Below are 27,889 nucleotides of genomic sequence, written 5' to 3'. Positions count from 1 at the left end.
GTTTGAATTTAATCGACACGTGGTAACGTTAGGTTAGTAAATTCAAATATGATTACCGTCCCGATTCGATTGTGTGATATTAATAGGCAGAAAGCTCACATGGATTGAAACAACTTATTCAATTAATGCAAAATTATAGGCCAATTGGATGATGAAATAAACTGTATAATTAATTAGTTGTTTGAATTTCATATTATTCGGTTATACGAGGATTGTCCGACAGAAAGGATTATTATAAATGCATACAGTGATTAATAAAGGTATTTATACATGTCCTTTTTTCCACTTAAGCAGCTTCGTATTAGGTTCTACATTTCCTTTTCGTAATATCAAATCGTATAAAAATCGCATAAAAATACTATTAAATTTATAATTAATATTGATACAATAATTAATGCAGCGCTATACAAATACTTTTTGTAGTCATTGTATATTATGTGCACATTGTGGACAAAGCAAAAGATGTATAGTATATTCATTAAGAAAGAGAAAAAGGATAATGTAAAGAATGTCCTTTCGTGTTACATTCCCTTTTTTGTTTCCAACGGTGTTAAAGGAGTAAGAGAAACGCGTGTGAATTCTGAAAGACAGCTGAAATGCTAAAAGAAGAAAGTAACTAAGAAAGGTACAAAGGAAATGAATGAAGGACAAAGGGAAAAAGCGTGAAGTTATAAAACTGAAAGAGAATCCTATGGACAATTATAGTGAGGGCTTTGTAATTATATTGTTCACAGAAGGAAGGAGGACCGAACAATAGTAATAATAAATTATCAAAATAGATATATATTTTTAAAACTTTTAATGTTTAAAAATTGTACTAAATCGGAAGAAAAATCTACGAAGAATTAACATGATAGTATAGCATTCTAATAATATTATTTAGAGAAAATGAAAGAAATAGTAATAATAATTTAATAACAAGAACGAGATAATAAAATAGTAAAAGGGAGAAGTATAACGTAATGTTTAAAAAGTTGTGAAATAGTAGGAAATTTTGTCATAGAGAAAAAAATATAATAATAATAATATTCGAAGGAAAAAGGAAAATAGAAATAATGTAACAACAAATCGCTAAAACAAACAAAATCAAGAGACGATATAACGTTTAAGAAACTTCGAAAAATTGTAAAGAAGGTAAAGATATTAGAAGAAGAATTCACAAATTTATAGAAATAAAAGAGAAATCTGTTGTTATGAAACGAAGTGTGGAAAATAAATCGGTTATATGAACTAAAGTACAATTAAATAGAGAAAGAAATTGCAGAAAGAATAGAAGAAAGATGGAAGAGAACACTGAGAGATTACGTAAGAAAGAACATTAAGACGCCAGCGGAGATTGCTAAGGAAATAAGAAAGAGATTGATAAAACGGAGGGAAAAAATGACCTGGGCACAGATAGTTGAAACTAAAGAAGTATGCGAAATAGGGTTGACTACCAGGGAGAAGACAGCTGGGTGGAATCGCGACGAAAACAGTGAAAGCTCCTTTTTGCAACTTTTTTATCTGAGCTTGCAGTGAAAATTTAAACAGCACAAAAATATAAAATTTCATGGAAATGGATTGATGCAGAAGCAAAAAAGTGACATGGTCAGATGGACAAAAATGTAGATTCACTATTTGTAACTATTTTTAACTTGTAAGCTCGTAGCTTCTAGTAACTTTAAGCGATTTCCATGAAATTTTCATTATGTATGCATATAGCTGACATAACTCTTCAAACTCTGTTTGTATTACGATAGTTATAGAGTTACTATAGTTGACTATAACGTTTTGTTATAACGACGCTTATTGGAACACAAGAAACAAAGGGTGAAGCAGAGAGAAAATTAAAACTACTCGACTCAGAATTCAGATGAAATAAAGCGAAACGGGGGATAAGAGACGACTTTTAAACCATAATAGCTAGGAAGTGGCGAAAATTCGATTGACGGTTCGCAAAGTGGCGTCGCGTGCTGTCAAAGGCGCGTCACAGGTGCGACGAAAATAGGAATGAAATCGGCTCGCACGGCGGAAAATACTTTTCGATGCCGACCGACCGGTGCTTATTAATTAACACGTGAATCGAGTTTTCAGTTACGAGCTCGTTTGCTAGTCTGACTGCATAGGCCGCGAGCTGTCTTTCGTTTGATTTAATTGAAGTAATTACGAACGAACTCGATATCGGGCCGGGGTTAGAAATTAACGTGGCCGGTGAGGATCGCAGTTTAATCGATACTGCCGAACAGCGTTTCCTGTTCGCACGCCGAAATGCGCCATTCTACGACAAAAAGCACGCTGGCTTTGTGTCACTCGTTTTATTTCGCATCATTTGGTCGTCGTCAAAGATCATCGAAGAATGCTTCGACGGTGTTTGTGATTTTACAGCAATTCAGAATTACCGCAGAGGAATTTAATAGTTGGTATTGAATTAGCGTAGATAGATCAATTATCGTATAGAGGGCTCGATTTATTAGATGCGATCCGAGAGATGGAAGAATCGGCTCGACGAAAAGAGACATAAGGGACAATGTTAATGCAACGGTGGAACCTTTTTCATTTTCAATCTTCACTGAATAAAGCTTTTGCTAATGTAAGAAATTTACCGCAGGTATCAATAAACCACAATATTTAGTGAAATTAAGTGTTGAATTAATTGTTGTATATCTAAGACTAGCGTTCACGCTGTATACCAATTTTCGCCAAGTGCATATTTGCAATATACGTTTTGTAATTTCTATATACATTTTCGGATTGGTTTCAAATTTTAATATCATAATCACGTAATTCGTTACAATGCCAAAAACGTCTCAAAAGGTTTCGTATAATGCATATTCGTAAAGAATGACTGCGATAAGTGTTACTTTCATGAGCCACTGTATATTCACGTAAAAGGTTATTATTTGCGTTTAAGTGTCACTATCAGTTCTAATCACATTCTAACAACGATATAGTACAATTAGTAAAAATGAAGAAACATTCGACGTTAAAAGTTAATAATTAGAAGAATTCCAACTATCGCGTACATACAAATTCAGCAGAGAATTGAAACAAATTCACTGTATACTTGATATACAACATTGAGAAGAATGGAAACAATTTGTGCTCTCTAGAAAAGAATAAACGCGAGAAATAATTTAAGTTTAGACTAGCGAGGGGTGAACGAGGTTCCTCTATATCAGCAGGCATTTATTTCCCCTTCCTACCACGGCAGGGGTGCACGCCACCGGCAACGCTAGATATTTCTCTTCATCGTGATCGCTTTATTAGCACAGACGCGCGCGAGCACTCGCCCATTAATCATTGTTTTTCACTTAAGAATTTAAGATTAATGTCGCCTGGCTGGAAAGAAAACAGTACACCCCCTCCCTCTGGTTTTCATCGAACGCAGCCGAGCGTTCGTTTGTATCTATTAGACTGTGTGTTGCGTTAATATTTTCCACGGTTCTTATTAAATCCCGATTATTTTCTATTCCAATTCTTCTCAAATGTTTCAAAAGTTGATAGATTGCTTGATAATGAACGCATATTCAATGTGAGAACAAAATTCTGGTAAGATAGTAAATTGATATTTTAAAAATCATTTTGTTACAAATATTTTGTTATCTCTACGAGGCAATAAACACCTGGTATTCGATGAAATAGTTTACTGCTTGAAATATTAATTAATAACTGAGGTAATTTAAAGATCCAAATAAACTATGAACAATTATTACGAATATAACATACAATCGCTTCAACGTGATTAAATAGTGTTAAACTATTGTTTTGCTTGTCTCTAATCAAAAGGTACCCGCTAACAAATCGATCCAAAGTCAATAAGTGATCGGTTACAGGTTAATAAATGAATATTACTCGATCAATTACAAATATCTTGTAACAAATTATTCGATTAATCCGTGTAAATACAAAAATGAAAAACGCTAACACGTTAAACAATCTCGTTCTCCATCGATTGTATTACAGTTGGAAGCTTATTGTAGACCAAAGCTGAAGATGTAGTAAACACGTGCAAAGTCAGTTATTAATCACTATTTAGTCAGGTCGTAATCAAGACAGGCGATCAGCTACAGGCACGAGCAATCAATCATTGGTCAGTGTTTAGTCGAGACAATATCTCCCGAAGCAATCGGAATTCGGGCTGAAATAGTCATTTATTACTCGACATTTACTTCAGTCAAGATCTTTTAAGGCAATCAACTTTTTGACGCTTTCCACTCAATCAGTATTAACTCATAAGAAATTCGATCGAACTCCGTCGGCGCGGTTAAATCTTAACAAATTGCTCACGCGCGGTTCATTATTGGATATTAAAACTTTTTTTTTTTAATATTTATTAAAATTACAATCAATTCTCGCGATATTAAAACTTTGACGTAAAGTTAAAGATCAGACATACATTCCAATAAACGAAATTCTCTCGCAAAAATATTTAAATAAGCAATAGTCGCAATTTTAAAATCAATATGGATGTAATAAAGTACAAAATGACTATTATATTAGGTTGTCCGGAAAGTGTCTTTCTTTTACAGACACGTCTTTTACAACGACGTATCTTTATACAAATATGAAATCTAATTGCCATCTTTATTTTGATAGAATAAAATGGATCATGCGTAATTCGATAAAATAATATAAAACGTAGAATGTTGTGCATCCATTATTTCCTTATAAAACGAAAGCAACTTTTCGGACGACCTAATAATTGAACTCTTACAACACAGTTTATAACGTTCACGTACAAAGTTACCTTAAAACAGAAACGAAACGAAACGATTAAAAAGTCGAATATTCACTAAATCACTTTTATTTGTAACAGTTAACAGTTTCGTTCGATCCCTGCAAGATACATCTTCGCTTCCGTAAACCAAAATTTCTGAAAAGTAATTCCATCGCTGCGCTTTCACCGGTTTCTTCGCTCTTCGTTCCCCTCGAAGGTGGTGAAAAACCGAAGGGTACACGGAGAGCGAACAAATTTCCGTGTTCACCGCGGGCGGTCCGCGACGCTCTCCTCACGCAGCGTCGCGTCGCCTCACGCAACAGTCGTATCCGCTGATACCGGCACCTGGCTGAATAATGCGTCCAATATGCACCGCGATAACGAACATGGCCGTGTTTCACCGCGCGGAAATATTGTTCGCGGTGGCTCCTGCAACACGTTTCTGCGACAGCCTACCTAGTGGATTTTGTCGCAGCAGCGCACGCGAATTCTTCCGGCCGTCACTTCCGCCCTCGACTTTAATCCCGATCAAGATAACGAATTTGTCGGCATGGAAGTTGCGTTTGCACGCACGTTTCTAGGTTCACCGCTCACCGGGTAGAATTGTTTCGACGTGATGGAGATACGTGAGTGAACGAAAGAGAATGGGGTACGTTTGGCGACAGAGTAGAAGCGCGTGGGATTAATTAGATGGAGGGTAGACGCTGATAAGATAATCGGAGCAAGTTTAGTGGAAACATTCGTTCTTTTAACGTGTTTTCACGTGGTATAAGTAAGTGGCTTTTAGAATTAAATTTCCTTAACGCAAACCTCAATGCACGTGCATATACATACGTCCGATATTTTTGGTGTTAACACTGAAGTTATAAGGTCCTCGAATTTTTACACTTCAATCTCTTTTCGAGGATTTCTAATGATTTAAGAAAATTTGGAGCGAAAAGTTGTTAGACGTATACCAATGATCCTCATATTTGACCCAAACTTGAAATACATTTTTTAAAAATACGATTGTATGGATAATGACCAAAAAAAGAAAAAAAATGCAGCAGGGTTAAAAATTCGACTCTAATCGTATATTTCAACTGCTAAAAATATTACTCCTTTAATCTTATAATCGACTGATTATAAATTATAAACTTCACTTTTTCATAATTTTCCAATGTATTAATGAAATATTAATAAATAATGGATGTAAAACGCTATTTGACGAGAAACGAAATTATAAAGCAAGTGTCGATTTTATAAAATCAATCGTCCTTTCGTCGATAATAATTAGCAAGATGGTCATGAAGGTTCCCTATGTCTGTTGAATTATCACATTAAACGAGACGTGCTTCTGAATGATGGTCCTTTTCCTCCGTGGAAAACCGTTGATCGCATTTACCTTGTGAAAGAGGTAGAAAGATGTGGCTCACGTAACGACCGGCACGAAATTAAACATAAAATCGACGAAACGTGGTCCGCACGTGAAAGGAGTAGTCCTGAGTCTCGAAAGAGACCAACTAGGAATTGTCTCTTCACAGTCACCGACGCATTTAGCTGTTAAATGTATCGACCAGACGGGTTGAATTGGTGACAGAACTGTACTTCAACGATCCGTTTCTGCTCGTTTACTTTTCATTGTAACTCGTCGATCTTTAGACAAAATGTTCTTATATTTCTTTCTCTTTTTTCTTCGAAAATAAAATTGTACCAAAATGGAGAGATATTCTCCATCACTTATCGCAGCTCGAAAATACGTAAACAATTTCTTCTCGACGATAACGTTTAATTATACGACAGATTTTAAAGAAAAAATTGTCTTATTTTTAAAGAATATTAGTTTTAATAAAAGGCAATTTATAATTGTTTTATGAATTAAACGCTGTAGCGAATTCTACAATTTGAATAATTTGTGTATTTTTGCATACGATGTCTGTTTCGTGCATTTTTGCAGCTTGAAATTCCTCGTAAACGTATAAAGAGCCGCAGTCGGGCTATAGTAACCTCTTTTGTCAATTTATGTTAGGTATAATAAAAGGGAAATTTGAAATTTTGTAGAACACCCTATATAAAAAGTATAGCGAAAGGGCAGTGCCTCTCGCGACGAAACGAGTCGGCCGAAGTCTCATTTGAAATGAAAGCCGGCTCACGGATCACGAATGAAATCTTTCGCGTCATTGTTTTCTCTCTTCCGCGATTCGACTCTTTGTCCCAGTTATAAACGTTTGGTTTATTTCCTTCCACTTCTAGATCGCTCGCGTAAGGGACAAAAGCTGTGTGACGCGGCGTATTTTCTTCTTCGAGCGACTCGATAAATAAAACGAATACCGGATAAGCAAAGAACGCGAAAGAACCGATCTCCTTGTTCCAATATTAATTTTCAATACGTTTCTACTCGCTGCAGGGAATATTATTTTCTTGTAATTCATCTACCCCGTGTTTATGTTATCCAACATTCCTACCTCTGTTGTGTACTGTGTACTTCAAGTTTTCGTATCGTAAACAAGGAATCGTGAGTTTTAACATTTCACAGCATAGTGTGCAGGACAAGCTGAAATAAACTATTAAATATAGTATTAGTACTACAAGTATAGTACTAGAAGTTTCACATCTTAAGTATCAGTAGTCATTGTACCAACGTAATTATTAATATTTATTTTCTATATAAAATATTTCATTTACACTTCATGCTCATATTATTCATTTCTCATAATTTCTCATAGACGCATAGAAATCCGCGATCTAATGGATCGCTAGGAAAGTTCATTTCGATTTTTAAGGAATTTGGTCGATATAAAAGATCGCGTTGAAAAGTTTTTCGCCGAGAAATCTGAGAGATTCTGGAAGGCTGGAATATTCAAGTTGCGTGAAAGATGCGAAAAGCTTGTGGAACAAAATGACACCTATATAATTCAAAAAATGTATATCGAATCGAAATATAAATCAGAACGAACTTCCCGGCCGATTCAATAGTTATAAATAACATTAAGATTATTAAGAGAAAATAATATTAAAAGAAAATTCTCATCGGGTGAAAGCCATTTACATTTTGAGTTAAATTCATGACAGCATTTACAGGTTAAATATTTACAATTTAAATCTACGCATAGATTATCCCGATATATCGAATGTATCTCAAAATATTCGTTAAATATGTGACTGACTTGAATGTGAAAGTTGTGTAATATCGGAAAATAAGGATAGAAATTTTTTCCCGATTACTTACAATTTATTAATATTAAACTGAATATACAGATATAAATTGGACAGAGAACGATATTTATTTAACGGAACTAAATGCAATACTCGTATCTATATCAAATAACTTTACAGTTATTTGATCACTCTCGTCACAACGAATCTAACACACACACTCTCTCTCTCTAACAACTCTATCAATTCTCACGACTCTACTCTTCGACAACTCGAAACCTCTAACGACTCTACTCTTCAACGACTCAATTAGCTCTGACTCTCGCAACACACTCGCTTTTCGACTCGCATACTCTGACCTCTCGGTCATCCGCCCTTAAAACACGAAACCGTCCTTCTGCTCTAACCTTGTTTCTTGTTTTTCTCATATCTCTGTAAGAACTAGGTGACTTTAGTCACATAGGCGCTCTTAAATATAAACGAACCACAGAAGGACGACGTACACGGTTTTTTCTATTTTCAACCGATCTCTAATTCAAATCTATTCTACGATATTACAGTTGAGTTATCAAAAGACGTTTAGTTTATTCATTCAACTCACGTATATACCTTCAAATCAAACGCAAACTTCCTAAAGAACAACTAGAATCGATATTCCACTACAGCGCAATCACCAGAGAACATCAAAGATCCAACAGTGATGAAATTCTAAATGTCTACAATTCAAATGTACAAGTGTGGATGTCTTAATACGCTGAATCTAACGTTGACCGAATTCAAAGTATCTACAATTCAAATGTACAAATGTGTATACATCAATATGTGGAACATCGACAGAATTCCAAATATCTACAATTCAAATCAATGTACTAATGCAGATAACAACGTTTGGTACATTAATTCAAGTCAAGTACATCTCTTGAAATCAAAGTCAAATTATCTGCAGAACGGCATAATCAACACTCCAACCTATCACGTAACCAGCCACCAATAGACACTATACAGAAATAAAAATACAATTTTATGCAAATTCATATTTTTTCTTTTTTTTTTTTATAGAACTTAAGTAAAAATATTAATTAGTTTAATTTTATTAGAAATTAATTTTATTAGTTAATTTTTATTAGAACATCAATAAACAAAAAAATGAGAAGAAATCTTGCATCTAACGGTACACTGTGTTTGTATCCATATGTTCGAGGGGTAATCTACGAATATTATTATAAACACACCTTAGAAAATAATCGTAAATGTTGCTTTATAATCGTATAACTGAAGTTAGAAGTGTGCACATACCTTAGTATTATATATAGAATAAGCAAATACTGTTTACTAATATCTTCTACACGTTTTAACAATATATTCTGCACGTTTTGCTTACGACGAAATGACGAATGCGAATGTTTTGTTGAAATAAACGAAGCCTTGTTATAATATGTCACTATCAACTGCTACCAAGACGCCACGCTGGTCACCCGTGACCACCAACAAGATAAACGGTCCATTGGGGAAAAATGTTGTCTTACATCATCAATTTATTATTATTTTGCCATTCTATACTTTGAATAATAAAAATACTCCCGTGGCGTTCTCCGCGAAACATGTGATTTCAGCGTGGCAGTCAAAGTGTTAATGGTCAACTAACATCGCGCATCGCTAGAGTTTCAACATTGACCGACTTGGAAAAATTGACAATGGAAATTTATGATCGAAATATATTTCAACGTGTATACGATAAAATTCAATAATATGAAAAGATGATAGTGCAATACGGGGAAAATCGAAAAAATCGGGGCGTTAAGCAGAGGCTGAAGGCCGGCCTCATTCAACAATGCCCCCATCAGAGCGTGCATTTGTCCATGGCACGCCGTCAGAATTTTCCATCTCTCGCATTGCACGTGTGCAGCGTGCAGTCTCGCGCGTGCATACCGAGCCTTTGACACGCGCATAAATCCAGCAGGGCGTCCCGTGGCATTGTGAGCCTTGTCAGAGGAGCTTCCTCTCGTGCCTTCTTTAGAAATGCCATTTCTCTACGTCACGCGTCCCTCTTCTTTCGCCAACCTCGGTGCTGCCCACCTTTCCAACGGGACCACGTGGAAGGACATGTTTACTGGGAAACGAGGCTATAGAAGGATCTTTGTTGTACTCGAGTCGGAGGTGCAGTGCACTAAATGACTCTTGATTACTGATTTCGTTTACGACCGATTTCATTTAGCTATTTTTTGTTTCCTTTGGTCAGATCTCGAGAGGCAGCTAGGGATTTTCAGTGTCATTACATGGAATGACGGATGAGTGTGGAGTAAAGGATATAGAAAAAAATGTGAATATACGTATATTCGTATTATGTTTGTTTTTTTTTTTTTTTTGCTATATTTAATTTGTACTTTACAATTTGTCCAGTTGGACATTTGGTAAATTTTTCTAACTTTATTGCTAACTAACATGTGGTTGGCTACCCCCAGCGGGATACCATCTTCGAGTTTGTTTATTTTATTTCTTTAGTGAGATCAGTGGGGTGTTTTCTCTTTAGTCTTCTTTTTATGAAAGTTTTGCTCGTTTGAGCAGCCAGCTAGTTTGGATGTGTTGTCATTCTTTCCTTGTATTTTTTTGCGTATCTGCCGATTTCTTCTTTGACTGTTGGTATAATATTTGTATATATTAGGTTTCATAAGGCGATAATAGATGAACAACAATTTCTCTTTTATATTATTTTATTGATTTAGATATGATCTGTTTCGTTATATTTCTATTATTATGTTCATACATAATTCAATAAACTAATATAAAACAAAAAGCATTGTGCGTCTATTATTTTCTTATAAAACGAAAGAAACTTTTCGGCCAACCTAATACGCTACGTTATTATAAATTTAAAATATTCAGAGCTAAAAATCTCCAATACTTACACCCTTAAAAGAAATTAGCGGATCGAAACATCGAACAAACGACAGACTCAAAATATTCAGATCCATTGATTCTACGATCAGTTTAAGTTCTTCCAGCTTCCTCCATCAATTTTGGTTCTATTTTGCGAACAATCGACTGAATAATTGATCGCACGATCGAACACTGGTTTGCTGAAAAATGAATTGAGTCGGACGAGGAGCCACGTGAAATTTTGAAGAGGGGAATCGAGACAGCAGCGTTTCTCCTGCCTCGAAATAGCTCGTATTTTGACACCGGTGACAGGCATTCTTATTCTTATGGTAATACTCGCGGCTCTTTCAGATCTTCGCCTTTCTTAACCCACCTCTGGTTCTTATTCTCGCGTTGTCCTCGTAGAACAGGCGACGCGGCAGCTTTTGAAAATCTTTTCGTAAATCTACGCCAGACCCGGCGTTGTTCCCATTGTGACGCGGTAATGCGTCCTGGGACGTTTTTGGTCGCGTGGGATGGTGCGATGAAACTCTTTACGGAGATCCTAGCGGAAATTCTTTTCCGCGGAAAAATACAAGAGATTTGGAACTATGTTAGTCAAACTAACGTTTTTTGACGTGGCAATGAGTTTGTCAAACTCTTTAACTTTTATTTATGAAGATATTATCCAGGAACTTTTATTACAAATTCTTGGAGAATTTTAGAAATTCAATGATGCAATAGCTTTTGTTTAATTAAGTTGATCAAGGGTATACTCTAAAACTTTTGATTCGAACGTTTATAGGCTAATTGGTGAAATCTATATCCATCTATAAAACTTATTATATAATTAGATTAGATACGATTTATAATCAGTAATTCACATTTTTTTATTGTGTTTAAAGATAGGAAATTGACTCGCTATTTTTTCCCTCCTTCTGCTCATCTTTTTCTTCTTTTATTATAACATTTTTCAACAAACGTTGGAATCAAGAGTAATCAATAACTATAAACAATAAACTTTCACGAACTTGTGCAAAACTCATTTTCAAAATAGAATAGATAAAGAAGAACTTCATTGAACTATATTATATATTGTTTTTGTCAAATTGTTTGTAGGAATTTTTCTCATACTAAAACGTAAACAGCAATCAGCCAATAATTCCAAATAAAGCTCTATCACATACCTCTAAAGTACTATAAATTAATCCATAACAATGTATAAATTAATCGTAACAATTTCGAGAGATTTTTTTTATTATTATTATTTAATTTGTACTTTACAATTCGTCCAGCTGGACATTTGGTAAATTTTTCTAACTTAATTGCTAAATAACATGTGGATGGCTACCCCCAACAGGATACCATCTTCGAGTTTGACTATTTTATTTCTTTAGTGAGGTCAGTGGGGTGTTTTTTTTTTTTTTTTTTTTGTAGTCTTCCTATTTTCAAGAGATGGCACACCTTTTACACGCACCGTAATGGATTCCCACGATGATGGTCCCCGGTTGCAGATAATTCACGTCTCCGCTCGTATAAATATACATGCGCCTCACCCCCTGTCAGCTACTTAACTGTTAAACAGCTCTAACGAACTATCGAATCGTCACAATAGGCATTCTAAATAATAAACGAGTGATATTTCACGTGGAGTACAAAGCGTCAGCTTTTTATTTTGACAGTATTGTCACGATCCTTGGAAAATACAGGGGTGCCATCTCCAATTATATATACTACCAGCACCCCAAGTTGGACTGTTAGTTTGTGTTTGTGGTTGCAGCTTTGAACTGTGAAAAGTTTCACTGAGATGTGGTAGGTAATTGTTGAGGAAGAAAAGATTTGATTTGTGTGAGAAAAAGTGGTTGGAAATTGTGACATTGGAGGGTAAGAAAATTTTATGGTTTTGGTCCTTTTCAGAAGTTCCTTCTAGAAATATTCAAAGCGATATATCTATTTTTTTGCATTGGTAATCTATCTTACTGAATACAGAGAAAAAATAAAAAGATTGTCTGCATATTCGCATCTATAAATTTACAAAATCCCATCTCTTAATTAAACATTTTCTTTAATTAAATTTATTATTACCGGCTATACATTAATACTTCAAATTCCTCTCATGTATCCCGTATTCCATTGATTAAAAAATAATTTGTTTTAAACAAAAGATCAAAGAATTTCCAGGAATGGACTCATTGAAACGAGAGGATTCTATCGTTTCTCGATCGGCAGGAGAATATTAAACGAACAAAGTCGATCGAGGTCTCGTGGAACAGAAAGAAGTTTCTTGCTTTGTTTGTTCAGACTTCATAAACACCGGTTACTCGTAATTTCACGCACAAGTGTGGCGCTGCTTGTAAAATCGTACTTATTAATTATTCATCGGGCAGAGCGACCGATGCGAGATATTTCGCTCTGCGAAAACACGAGGAAAAAATAACGAGCACGATGAATATTACGATAGAACTATACATCACTATAATGGATCGTGCGCGTTGAATATTCAAGCGTTACAGACGGCGATCCGAATGACTCAATAGGCCCCACTTAAGTCCTTCTGTAATCGTTTGCACGAACGAGACTTTAAATTATCCCGTGTATTCAATTTCTCGTTTGCGGAAGGAAGAAATTATAATTCTGAGAGAGAGAGAGAATATGCGTGTGTCCACTGGTTTTCTTACATAACTGGTAGAAATGAAGGTTGATGTAAAATTTATTGAAATTTTTCAAATAAAAATGAATTTTCTTACGTACATTCATTATATATGTTTGAAGCAAAAACTATTAAAAATGTGAAAATATTCATTTAGAGACGATTAGTTTACATATTTTAATATTAATCTTGTCTAATTGAATGTACGTATATGTATTCAGTGATTACTGAAACAATTCTAAGGAAGCTTGTCTGTAGATATATATGTATATGTAACATACAAAAGATAAGTTATTTGTCATCATAGATATATCGTAGTTCCATAACAAAAATCCATTGTTATTTGTATAAAACAGTTCGATTCTGAGTTTAAAACTACACAATCCTGAAAAGTCAAAGGATCTTGAGATCCAGAAATAAGTGAAAGAGTCTCTAAGCAAACCATGAGAGTCCATACAAAATTCTTTTTCTAAACGTTCAATAACAGTGTCAACAATCGTAGTCCAAGAAGAAAGAACTGTCTTTTTTATGATTCAATAAAAGTTTTTTCTTGTTTAAGGAAAAACGAGAGTGTATAACATATATGTATAATGATGTATTTTCATATACAAGATATAAGGTAAAAGTAATACGATATAAGAGAAAATGAAAATATATAATACTTATACATAATACATTATATATAAAATATATAAGAAAACATGCAATAATCCTCATATATATAATAATATTTAGTATAATATATATAAAAGAAATTGTGATAAACAATCTTATGTTTAATTCTTCTTTAGGTGTGCTCTTTTTAGAATTTAAATAAATTTAATCAAATTGAATAAATAATAATTCAAATTCAAATATATCATTCTGCAATGATTCTATATATTACATTTGCATTATTTATAATACAACAATATGTATTTTCAATATTATCGTGTAATATTATTGTACACTGTGCGCCCTGGGTCATCGACAATTCAAACTTCAGGAGAGTAATCGGTCAAAAAAATCCAATATTTCCTTTCACAAATTCCATTTCTACGCTTTGGAAACGATGCAGCAGAGTCAGATCTAATTTGAAAATTTATCGAAAACACGATACAGCCACGAAAAAGCAATAATTCTACCAATTACGCTGTCCAGCGACCAAACTCATCCTCCTCTCGACAAACTCTTCAAAGAAACCGTAATAACTGTAATAACACCAACCGTCAGCGAAAAACCCAAGCAGAAATTGCAACATCCGCCATTGCTGGTGGTGCAACCGCGAAGAAATTTCGTTTGTGCCAGCGACAGCCTGGCCGCGTGAACCACTTTTAGCAGCGTCAACGCGAAATTATTTGGCCAACGCGACGCACACGAGCGCATACACACATTCGAAAAGCATAGATACACCCAGACGCACAATTACAAAGAGAGTCACGTTTTGCAAGCTGGCAGACGAGCTCTGACTTTTCCTAATGGAAACAGGATCGAGGGAGGATGGAGAAGCTTTAAAAGTGGCGTTACAAGCGCTTTAAATCCGCGCGGCATTTATTATTCCACCGCGAGTGTTGTTTTTCCACGTTGGCTGCCTTGCTCGCATCTTTTTTTGCGAGTACGCACGGATTTTCGGATTTTGTCTCGATCATTCGACAACCAGCCCGCCGAATATCATCCGGCTAAACGAAGATTACATTCCTCACGGGATTTGTCCGACTTTTTTTCTCCTCGGTCGCCCCCGTCTCTGCAATTTCATTCGTTGATGAATTTTTTAAAGAATAATTTTCTACCGCGGGATTCATGGATTCACGGTTATTCGTGAAAATCGTTTGTAGGACCGCGAGTTGATGTAAAAGTAGAGGATTTAGTAAATGCAAGGTACTTTTTAGTGAAATGTTTCAAAGTTTGAGTAAACGAGGAGCGTTGATTATAGAATAATATAATTTGTATATGCAAAATGATGTTATACGTAGAAAGATATTTATTTTATTTACTCCAAAGGATCAAAAATTCTCTTCACAAACATCGAGATTTTCAGGAAACAAAAAACAAATCGTTTAATAAGGCTTGTCTCATTCAAAATTCGTCCTCGACTTTCAATAATAAGAAATTAATTCTCAAAACGCGAAAGCTTCCACCAAACACAAAAATCCCACAAAGTCGTAGCCCTATTTGAAGGTTTCAACGAAACATACCTTTATCCTGGCGAACATCCAATTCAAAGGATTAGCGAGGACGATCCACGCCACAAACCAAGGCCTGCATCGTCGGAAAGTTGACGGATTTTTCATCCTCAGGATCGGTTGCAGTTGGCATTGGCAACTTCGCCAGACCACTACTTGCCAATTACACCCTAAAGAGAAGCGTTCTCTGCAGGGGTGGCCCGGATCGCGCGACGAAGGAAGCCGCAACAGTGGACCCGGCAAAAGTTTAGGCTTGTCTGCGACAATCGCTTTCAAACGCGTTCTCCGGACCTCTCCAGGGGGTGTTTTCCTCGGACTACTCTCTGTCACGAGCAGTTTCCTCAGGCTTATTCGACGTGGTTGCACGTCGTTTAGCGCTGTTTGAGTTCCGTTCAACATCGAATCGCTTGCAAGGATAGTCCAATCGTGATAAATTGGAAATAGGGCGCAGTTTATTTCGATGACTGTTTTGTATTTCAAATTTAGGATACTTTTTCTTAGGAAGGAGCATTTGAAGTTTAGAGCAGAGTAACTTCAATTAACAAGCAATTAGCAAGTAAGCAAGCAATTAACAGAAGGATCTGTCTCGTTTTTGAGTAATTGGGTTATTAAAATCGCACATATTTGTTATAAAACACTTATTAAACTTTCCGCAACTGTTATTGCGATAAGATTTTGTACATATATCTGTTGCTATCTTTGTACTAGAATAAACTATTCGACTAATTCATTAATGAAAAAATAAAAAAGTAGAATAACAATGGCTTGAATGATTTTAGAAATGTTACGAGTCATCCATAAAATTAATGCACACGCGTGATATGTATATTCAATGATTTAAGATCGATATACATGTGTACGCTTTTAAGGCAGATTTCAACGAATTTGTTATGTGTCGTTGGCGAATTACCAGCGAATAACGAATAAAATATGGAAAACGTTGGGAAATTCTGTTGATCCCGAATTAAACGATGTAGCATGATCGATGAGTATCGGAAGCAAACGAATCGAAAATAAATTCAGCCCTGGGGGAGCGTGATCAGGCGTCACAGCGAACTGGAAAGTATTAATGCGGCAATAGTAGGCCGCAACGCGGCAGAAAACCGAGTCGTCAAGCATTTTAAATAATCTCAAATCGGCCAAGCGACGCGAAAACCTAGCGGAAGCTACCTTCGCGTTTTTTACGGCCTCGAAACGAATTGTTCGCGCATCGGTCCGGTAACTTGGAAAAATAGCGCCCCCGTTTGTTACACGGGGTGCAGCTTAGGGGATGAAATATTAATCTATTCGCGTCATTAATAATAAAATGGAAAAACTTACAGTATAACTATAGACCAGTTAGAATCTGTTTCCTGGTCATTCGAAAGTGTTTCATATCTAACAACAGACTGTTCTATAAATATTGATAATATTTATAATATTAGTTAGTACCTTGCACATGGTATATTTTAAAGTAGAAAATATTCATAATGATTCGCATAACCATTGTTCTGACAATTATAAATCTTAACAATTTATAGTTTTCTATGTATGCTTTTTTTTTATTTAATTCTTTACATTCACAATTTGTCCAGTTTGGACATTTGGTAGAATTATGTATGCTTGTACGACGTACGAGCTTCACAGTGAAAGAGTGAACAGAGAGAAACAATTCTTACGTAGGTTTACTTATGTTAATAACAATATGAAATTGCGTAAAAATCTACAGTTTATTAATAATTTTTAATCCTATGATTATATAGAAATTTATAGCTAACGACCAGTAAATTAAAATCTCATTTATTTTTAAGTTTATATTTATTATTACTATGAAGTTCTAGTCACCCTGTGTAGATAAAGGCTCGTTATCGATGTCACCAGACCTCTGGCCATCGAATCCCTGGAATTTTTCCGCCGATTTAAATGCCAGCCGCGTATATGCCGGGAATGAACAAAATTCGACGGATAAAGAGAGAGAAAGGGAGGACAGGAAAAATGTAACCAGCTTCCAGCGACGAATAAATAAAAATGTTCTGACGTAACCGTGTTCTCGTCAACAGGGCTCTTTGAAGTGCTGGGTACACATGATTGGGCTTTAAAACTTTGTCGAGTTTGTTTAGGTTGCAAATATAGAATTAAAGGGGTGACTTTGTGCGCGTATAGCCATGGACTAGACTCTTTTCTAATTCCTTATTACTTTTGTTTTATCACTATGTCGAACGTGTTTTGTTTTCCAGAGAAAAATTAAATTCTCATTTTTAATTCTGGTTTATTAAAGCTCTCGTCGAGCGAACGTTTTAACGAGCTCCGATTTTAAATACTCGAGAAATTAAATTTGCGATATTCACGTAACGAAATTTATTAAAAAGCATGGTTATTTGAGATAATATGTAATAATGTATAAACTGAAAATAAAAACACAAAGAGAGAAAGGAAGGAAATGGCTATATTTATTCTTCGTTTGAATTTTTCCTTATTTAGGATATTCCAGAATATATTTAGAACTTGATGCGAGTTTCATCTTCGAAGCAAAATTAGAATGACTGTGATACATTTTCTACATGTTATAACATAAATGAAAATTTAAATAAACCATTGGATTCAATAATTACGAATGTACGGATACTTCTGTAATTTACCATAAATATAAAATAATAATTCTGATCTAACTTTCTTACTGTAATTACATGTGTTAATTAAAATTGTACTCGTAAAACATCAAACATCAATTCGTTTCACCATTATAAAATGCAAATTCCTTTTTCACGGAGCAACTGATCCCCGAACTTTTAAGCGATAACGTAACACACAAAAGCTCGCGTAAAATTCAATATCCTTCTCCGATCGTCCGATTACAATTTACATCCACCGCCACAAAAGGCAACACGATTCAAACAAAAAGCGAAACACTTTTCGCAAAATTAAATCCTCATTTCGTTGCCATTCAACAATTCCCTCTTCCTGTTGCCGGTTTAACTCTCCGAAAAATACTCAGCTTCCATGCAGCAACAAAAGATAAGCAGAGATAGAGGGGCGAGAGGGAAAAGGAGAGCAAATAAAATACAAACAAAAAGAAAACGAAGAGTACAATAGCGTTCGATTTTATTGGCCCTCTCTGGATGCGTGTTACGTGGACCAGCACTCCGGGGAATCGTACGCGTTTTTCCAGTCCCGTCTATCATACGGGATGTCTACTTTTTATGAGCTCTACCAGTGTCGTGTTCGAAAACAGGAGCCAGATTTAGGGAACAACCGCTGACTTTTTCGTACTTTTGGTTCGTTTTTTTGTATACCGTGAATCGAGGAAACATTAGTAAAACAGAGTAATGTTTGTACGTATGAATTCTTACACTTTTTAACGAAATTTCCAGACTCTTTAAGAGAGAAGACGTTTGAAGATCGAACAAAGATCATATATAGAGTGTCTTAGTTTAATCTATTAATGTGAATTATTGGTGAATTATCGTAGATGTATATGTAAAGTTATTAATCCATGTATATCGAAAAACCATTAATTAAAGAGATTTTCTAATTTTTATTCATATACAGAGTGTCTGATTTTAATTTATTAATGTGAATTATTGGTGAATTATCTTAGATGTATATGAAAAGTTATTAACCCATGTATATCGAATTATCCATTAATTAAATAGATTTTCTAAATTTTATTCTGTAAAACCTAGCGTAAGAGTGACAAGAAAAACAAACATAGGAAAATAATGCCTTACGTCTGTCCTTGCCTTGCAGACGATAAATTTTACGAAATAATATTTAGTATTAAAAATTATATGATTCTATTTAAGAAATCGTATGACCTCTACGCACCCATTTATGGGAAAACTAAGTACACCAAAATATGTTTCGTTTATACATTAAAATCGGACGCTTTACTACAGATCTGTATACGGAGGAAAAGTTAGGATGCAAAATTTCCTCGTATTTACATTAAGTATAATCAATGTTATGTTAACTAAAATAATAATTTCATCTGAAAATAAAATAAAATTGTTTTGTGTCTCTAAAAAGAAATGTAAAATATAAAAATGTGTTCCAAGTGAACAAAGCAGTTCCAAGTAAAAATTTCCCCACTCTGTGTATTAGATTCGTAGCAGTTCAGATAATATTTCCTTATTTATAATCAATAAAATAATATATATGTCATCTTCGAAATCGCAAGGAGTAGCCGGCTCCAGTCAGAGGGTAAGCCAAGTTAGAGGAGACAGAGTATTGCAAGTTTAAATTTGCACTTGGCACCTGATCGGCTGACGTAGCATGAAACCGAGGGATGCAACCATAGGAAGGGGTATAATTCGCTCGATTATTTAATAGCTTGGCCTAGCGCCTGGCTACAACATCGAGCAGATCCCTGTCTCGTGGATCTTCCGAATTGCAATCTATATTAAAGCCCCCATGGCGAATTACTCATTAGTAGATTAACGAGCACCACCATGCCAATGTTAATTGGAGTTTCCTATAGAACTGAAGATATTCTGGCATATGCGAAGCATATAGAGTTCCCGGATGAATAGAGGAGATTTAAATAAACTACTACGTAGAAACGAAACTCTCATCAATTTCATTCGAGATTCATTGTTTGATTTCTGAAAAATGAACACTATCTTTAGAACATCTCTATAGAACATCTAAATAAACACTTCTGACATTAAATAATATTGTATCTTTAAGAACTTTTGAAACTTTATTATTTCATGTTCTTCCTCGTTGAAAATAAAAATCAGGGATCGTAGAAATGAATTTATGATTACGTAGTCCCATGTCTACAGGCCAAATGAGTTTAGCATCCACTTCTGCATATTCAACAGGAACATACAACGCATGTATTTATCATAAACCCGCATCTCGATACATCGGTACATTGATAATTAGCCTACTTGCATATGTTCTCATTCGTATTCAACATTTATTACACAGTAGCCGAAACTTAAACATTAACTGAATTTTGAAGAAATTTTCTAATCCTTAACTCTGCTCTAGTCTCCATCTTACTCTGCTATTTACAAGCAAGAAACTTTGTAATATTTCAATGAATATCTTAATGTATACTTGAAACGAAAAATCATACATATTAACAAAAATTCTTCCATACTTGTTCCACAAACTTATAAAACTTGTTAAGAATAAAAAAACACAATTGAGTCTAGAATGGGTTTAAAATAATCCAAAAAATAGATATATTCTTTTGATCAGTAAAGTATTATATTAACATTGGTGCTTGGACTATCGTAGTTAGCACACTGCGTGTCAATTATACAAATCTCAATGTTTTCAAATTAAACGATTTTCAAAAAATAAAGCCGCTCTATCTATCTTTTGAACGATTAAAATATAATTTTGAACACGAAATATGAAAACAACGACAATATTGATTTTGAGATATTATGTATGTGGGAGCTTAAATCACGCATAAGATAATGCAGATTATTGCACTGTATATACAGTCAGGGATCACGATGTGATTTAGATTACGGTGTCAGAGATTATGGGAACGATACCGATCGTTCCACGATAAATTCCATTATAATCCAGATTATTCTGTGTGATATCTCATCTGGTAAGCCACTATGTCAAGTTCGATTCGTAGATTATAGGGCGATTCGAGTCGTTGAACAAGGAATAATCGCATGTATGAATTAGCAACATTTGCTACAGTTTGAAGCTTAATGCTCCCTTGAGTAACCCTGTTGATGAAGCTCATACGAAAACTAATGTTCCTTAATTACGATAAATAATCGTACATTTTTCCTTACACATTCAATTTGTAGTTAACAAGCCGTTAATAATAAAATGACGATGTATCGTAATACAGTTACAAAAAGTATCATATTTGATGTTGAGGTTGAGGTTGACTGATCGAAGAACAAGTGGATGAATTTGTAATAGAAAAGTATATTGAAATAATTGAAGTTATAAGTATAAGTTTATGCTGATTCAGATCCTTACTCTCTTAGAATTACTGGACAATGGAATGATAGGGAGCACGTTCATATATTTATAACAAAAGGACATTACCAAAAAACTTAAGCTTATAGCTTGGGCTAGAGGCTACAGGGAACATAAATAGAAATCTGTTTATGTGTTCCTTTGTTGCTAGACCTTGCAACCCAAAACATAATGTATATTCAAGGGTACAATAATATGCGCCGCTCCTTATTTAGAATATTCCTGCGTAATAGCAGACTCTAGGTCACGCATATACATAAATAAAGATGTAGAGTTTTTCTTGAAGTAGTTACTTCAACATTTGATATTTGATTTTGATTCAAGTTTACTTTAAACTTTAAACTTTAAACACAAATTAAAATATATGTAACCAAAACTTGCGAGAATGCCCAATAGAGTTCTAATGCAGCTTATCCTCGCATAAACCATCTCTATTCAACGTCTCGTCATGACGTTAACATCGTACATCAGGCTTATTATCGTTCCTACAAGATATCAGACCGCTAATAGAGTTAGCTGCTTGAAACTGACGTGACGCTGGACGGAAGAAGCCGATCGTGTTTCGCCCTGACAGAATCATCGGGTTTTGTGTTGCGTGAACCGCGAAGGGGTTGGAGGATGGTCGTTTGCACCTTCGAGGGACGGCTGTTGATGTGGTATTTGCGCAGGTGTAGGAAACATCGAACGTCAACGTTGCTCGATGTAGTTGGACGTTCCGTTGTTAGACAGTTGGATAACTCGAGATGCGAATGTGCTTGGCATGCTTGTAGCTCCGAGCTTATGCTTTTGAGGCCTACTCATTTTCAGGCCTACTCATAGATTGCTTTGGTAAGAATTAGGATTAATCGTGTTAATGTCCTTCGGCGACCTCTCATTTAGGGTGTTAATTAACGAGATACAAAGCTTCAACCTAAAAAGCTGAGGTTCCAGGACTAACGTCATACGAAGCGCAAGCTTCCGAAGATCGAAGTCTCGCAGTCAGTCTTATTCCAATGCGAACACCTAATTCTAATTTTAGGTTAGGAACACCGGATCCTATTTCATTTTAGGGACGTTTTATATCCTCATTTTGCATAGATAATATATATACATATACAGGGTGATTTTTTTATTTTTATTCTATATTTTCGACTTCTTTTTTTGCGTAGAATCACCCCCTTTCCGCTTGTACCACGTTACCAACCACCCTGTATATGTATAATTAGCCATATATTTATTAGTTCAATTGCATATCCTGATCTCCTCTCGAAGTTCAGGCTAAAATAGTCTAAGCAACATTATATTATGTTTTTCATGTATATAGACTAACTTGTTGAATAATTTAAGAATTGAAATATTCTACTAATTTAAGTATTTCTCAGTATCTTCACTTTATCGTATATTATACATAGATATCTTAATTATATGTATGTAATGACGGTCGTAATATATCGTGATATAAATAAATAAATAAAAATAAATTATAATTACATAATACTCTAATTTACGCCATGTACTTTAATTTGCTCCTCTTTCGTCTATAAGCTTTTATAATACACATGAAACATTATTTTGTGTTTTAACTTATGTAAATTCATTCGATATACATACTTATAAAGAAATATTGTTGCACAGGTGAAAATGGCGACGTCGAAAATTTAGATCCAAACGTTCAGGATTACACCACTGACGAAGATTATAATGACGTGTATGATGCAACATCCAACGGGTACGTAATCAAATATTCTTTTTTCTTAATTGATATCGGTAATTATTTCCTTATCTAATGCTGATTTTGTGATGAATACATTAGAATAAATTTCAGAAATATTTAAAGAATATTACTAATAACTGTGTCAGCCAATTTATTTTCTCAAATATTTATAGATGGCGGAAAATTTTAAACTACTTCACGTCAATCTTTGTGGCACTATAAACGAAACAAATTAAATTGAAATTCAAGTTTCATAAGTTTATTATTATTACAATTTACTGCAATTGAATATTTTATATATTTAATTTAATAATTTAATATTGTATATATATACATTGTTTATTAATAACAAATATTCCGTTATAAGAAACGAATACCGCGGGAAAACAAAGGTGCAGTAAAAACGTATTAATTTCGCCGACATTCGCGATGAAACGTGGTTTCGGACTCGCGAAAGTTTCACGCGTACACCGCCAGCGATCGTAAATATCGTTTATTAAAGGACGGCAACGGGTTAAAATTTCAGCGTTCTTTACAACGAACACGTAACACGTGAAAATTATGTAACAGGGGATCAATTTTCTGGCTTTTACACGTCAGGTCGCGCGATCGCCAACACTTTACCGTTGGCATTTTTTTCCATGAAAATTTCGGTTATATACGGTTATACAAAAAAGAAAGGATGTTTTTCAAAGAAGAGGTTTCCAAAGTCAACTGTCTACAGATGTCCAATTGAAAATTCGTTTAGTTGAAAAATATTGAGGTGTGGGGTGACGACTGTGAACGTATTTAAATATTTATTGTAAGAACCTTTCATAAATAAATTATGCGTGTTATATAGTTCGAACTAAATCTGAAAATGTACATAAAAGTTACAAGATAATTATTACATGATATTTATTTGTGAAATTGTTAAATGCGCTATGGAATTGTTTTGTAGTAACGAAATTCATCTAACAATGCGATAAATTGTTTTGTACTCTTCTGCTATACTTTTCACCTGCGCATATTACATTTTTCTTGGTATATTTTCAATTCTTTACAATTTGGATATTCTGAAGAATTGCTTTTTCCCCAACTTATCTTCCATTTTACGCTGCTAACGAGGATAAAATTTGGGAAAAATATTAGAGAAATTTTATTGAAACTTTATAAAATTCTAGTAATGATAGAATGTTTGTAAAGTCTGTCTTCAAAAATAAAGCTATACAATACAATATTATCAGTATAATCTCATTATTTCTACCGATTTCGTAAAACAATACGATTCCATTTGCAACTCATCAAAATAAACCAAACTAAACCGATAACCTAACAAACTTCAACGATCCTCGTATGAATCATCGTCAATCAACGAACACAGCGTCGATCGTTACCCACGCAGAATTAAATTCTAGATACATGAGGCTGTATGCATGCTTACAAGTTCACCCTAGCGCAACATTGGAAAAGGTGTTAAAACGCTGAGAGAAGGTATGGCGGTCGATGAATCGTTAACAGTCCGACGCGCCCACACCGTTACGTCACTTCCTTCGCTTGGCAGCTTTAAAGCAGTCAGAAGACCGTCTCAGACAGGGATTAGGCGTTCACAAGGTTTCTATAAATAATGCAACGTTTAACCTCGCTTGAGGGATCGGTTTTGTACCCCACCTACGTTTCTTGTCCCGGGAACAACGTTTTAAAGTCACCATGCAAATGATCGAGCAAGGCCAAATCGACCAAGGATTACCGTCAAGTCAGCATTTCTGGGCGAATTTAGATGTACTTGTAGCTTACAGTATTTCACTCTAGATTAGTTAAGTTTATCTTAACTGATAACAAATATTTTGCTTTCGAAGTTACTGAAACTTACAATGCTAATGAGATTACAAAATGTTTTGTATAATATACATATAAAAGGAATGTCGGAATACTTTTGTATTGTATGCCAATGTATGTAAGATGACAGCGATGACGATAAGGTAATTCAATAGGGAATTTATTGTTAATTTAACTTCCTTAAGATTAGTTGGTCATTTAAGTTAGATTATTTGCTTCTTGTTCGATGGAGAAAGATGTGTCGCAGCAACGTCTGGCAGCATCTCTGTCAGCTTTCCTCGTCAACAAACCCCTTGTAGAAAGGGGTTGCAAGAGAATCGGGCGTGCATCAATATTAATGGAGGCACGTGGCGTTCGGGAATAATGTAGTTGGCTGAAAGTCGGCGACCCGTGGCACACACGATATCGTAACCATAATGCTCTCGCTTAGATCGGTTACGACACGTAATTTCAATCACGTTCGTCGCATTATCGCCGTCATTATATAGCCATGTAAATCACATGGAGCGTATGTGTATGGAAAACAGCCAAGTGGAACAATTCGATTGGTTAAGATAAAGAATATGTGAGGAAAATCGTATTATTTATACTACAACTATCAAATTTGGTAAAATAGTAGATTTCAGATCTTTTATTTCGCTGAAAATATGCAGATGCTGCTCATAAAATTAATATTAACTTTGGTTAAAATAAAAACGTAATTTCGTGCAGATCTATGGTCATGTGATTGTGCAAATTACATAGGACGTATGCATGGAGAAAAGAAAATGGAAAAGTCTATTATCAAAAAATTAATTCAGCAGGTCGAACGTACACATCGTGCCTGCTGACTGAATCTTTCGTTTCCGAAATCCGTAACACGCGATAGCTAACAGGATAAAATTCCTAAAAGAAGAGGTTCGAATCTTCGGAATGTCAGAATTAGCTCTATCGACGGGAATTAGCTTGTCAGAAACGAAGTAGAGAATTCAAATTTAATCACGCCCACAGCTTTCCATGTTCTACGACGCACGGGAAGTGGCATTATTAGCTTTCGAATCGAACCAATCGAGCCGCTTCCTTATTAAGCCCCGCGGCATCCCCTGCGCTCGCTTTTCCATCATGCGAACCCATGAAATCCTCCCCTTTTCTGCTCTCCTCCGGCCTTCGTCCCCCTTTTTTTAATTCCACATCTACATTTCCGATGGAAAATTTCACTCATCCCTACCTCGCCTGAACGTAATTTTTCCCCAACGATAATTCTGATCGGCATATTCCACGATTTTACGTCGAGCATATCGATAATATTTCATAAGCCAACCTTGTAGAGGGCTGTCAATAAGTAGGTTAATTTTGAAATCGGATGAATATTATCAAAACTCGTGTTAAATTTGTTAGAAGAACGATTCAAAGAAATTTAATACTTTGAAACGATAAATCAACCATCGTGTATATCTATTTCTACTGCATTTAGCTATATGCTGAAAGGGTTGATATCATATTCTTTGGGTAGCATTTTTCCGAGCGATATATTTATTGCTGTATAATACACGAGTGATAAGATATGCAACGGTGAAACATGTTCAAAGACATTTTCACAAAATTCATAAAATTCTTAGGATAATTTAAAGAAATTTATTAGAAATAGATATATATTGAGATGTGTATAATTTTGTGTGCTAGACTAGATTAGCCACGTAGTAGTGACACACTTATGTGAATACGAGTGTATGGAAGTATGTGTGTGCACAGCGTCTCGAAAAACAGATGAATGTAACTGTTCCGTTGGCAGTGTGATATGGAAGATGGAGACAAAGAAAGTGCTGAGACGCGTGCAAATGTATATCCAGGAAGATCCTGGAAATCCTTTATTAACTAAATCTAAAACTATTTTAATATGAATTCTAAGTGTAACCTTAGTGTTCCTTTACTTTTATTTCGGCGATTAAGATCCACAATTTTCAACAGTATATATTGAATTGATAAGAAACAAATAACTACATCAAAATGATTGGTATTTCCGCTTTTGCAATTATTTTAATTATACGAGACTTTTTGCCAATATTAATGTTTTGTTTTATCGAGACAGAAACATAATTACACAATTGATTATTATATACGTGATATTACCTTGAATCTAATTAGATGCCATGTACTATGCAGAACATGTTTAGCTCGGTAATTTTAGTTTGTTAAAATATCTCAAAATTCGCTATATGATGACTGTGCAAACTGTTGATTATTCTTGGCAATTATACTTGACGTTTATTCCTAGTAACAACGTTTTAACGTTTTAATGTATTAATCATGTATTCATTGATCGTGTATTGATTGAAAAGTTTAGAGCTCGAAGAGCAAGCGAGTTAGTTTAATTTTTCATATTTTTATAAATATTTACGTCTATCGCAAACTATTACTAACATTCGTCGTTGTTTATCAGAAATCGCTATGAAAAAGCAAAGAGCCCTTCTCCGATATCTCTTGCAGCAACAGCGCATTCGTTCGAAATTCCCGAACTTTGAATATAAAACAGGAGTTACTCTTTCCACTCTTTCCACGATTTTCCCGCGTTTATCGAGATTTCGCCAGTTACGAGAGCAAGAGCCGCGGCGACACCACGAACGTACTGACGAAAACGCCGCCTCCTCAAAATGCATAGAATTACTTTGCATGGTAAACACACGGAGGAACTGGCCAGGTCTTTTTCCAGACCTCCGCCAATCCTGTGTCACCCTTACGGCGAATTTCGCGAGCGCTGTTAATTTCGTCCCGTGTCGTTTGACGTTGAAAACCGGTCGGGACGTCGTTAATGCATGCACCGGTGATTTCAATTTTGCGAAACTTCCGCGGGCGTAACTTTTTGTCCTCGTGTTCTCCACCATCCCCTCCCCCTTAATCCCCTGTAATTTGATGATCCTCTAATGGCAGCGCGTAAAATCGACCGAGACGTGGAAAAAGGG

General features: G+C 35.1%; 1 protein-coding gene across 2 annotated transcripts in view; it reads left to right on the top strand.

The window, feature by feature from the left end:
- The window catches only part of LOC117215726 (tyrosine-protein kinase transmembrane receptor Ror), a 351,580-nt gene that overhangs the window by 268,012 nt on the left and 55,679 nt on the right, over positions 1-27,889 (top strand). For both annotated transcript variants that reach the window (XM_033462154.1, XM_033462162.1), the window contains exon 2: positions 23,054-23,147. In XM_033462154.1, the coding sequence (XP_033318045.1) occupies positions 23,054-23,147 (94 nt within the window). The remainder of the gene's footprint in view (positions 1-23,053; positions 23,148-27,889) is intronic.

Source organism: Bombus bifarius, unplaced genomic scaffold (genome assembly GCF_011952205.1).
Source record: "Bombus bifarius isolate JDL3187 unplaced genomic scaffold, Bbif_JDL3187 scf7180000007973, whole genome shotgun sequence".
NCBI lineage: Eukaryota > Metazoa > Arthropoda > Insecta > Hymenoptera > Apidae > Bombus > Bombus bifarius.
This window is presented reverse-complemented; position numbering and strand designations above follow the sequence as displayed.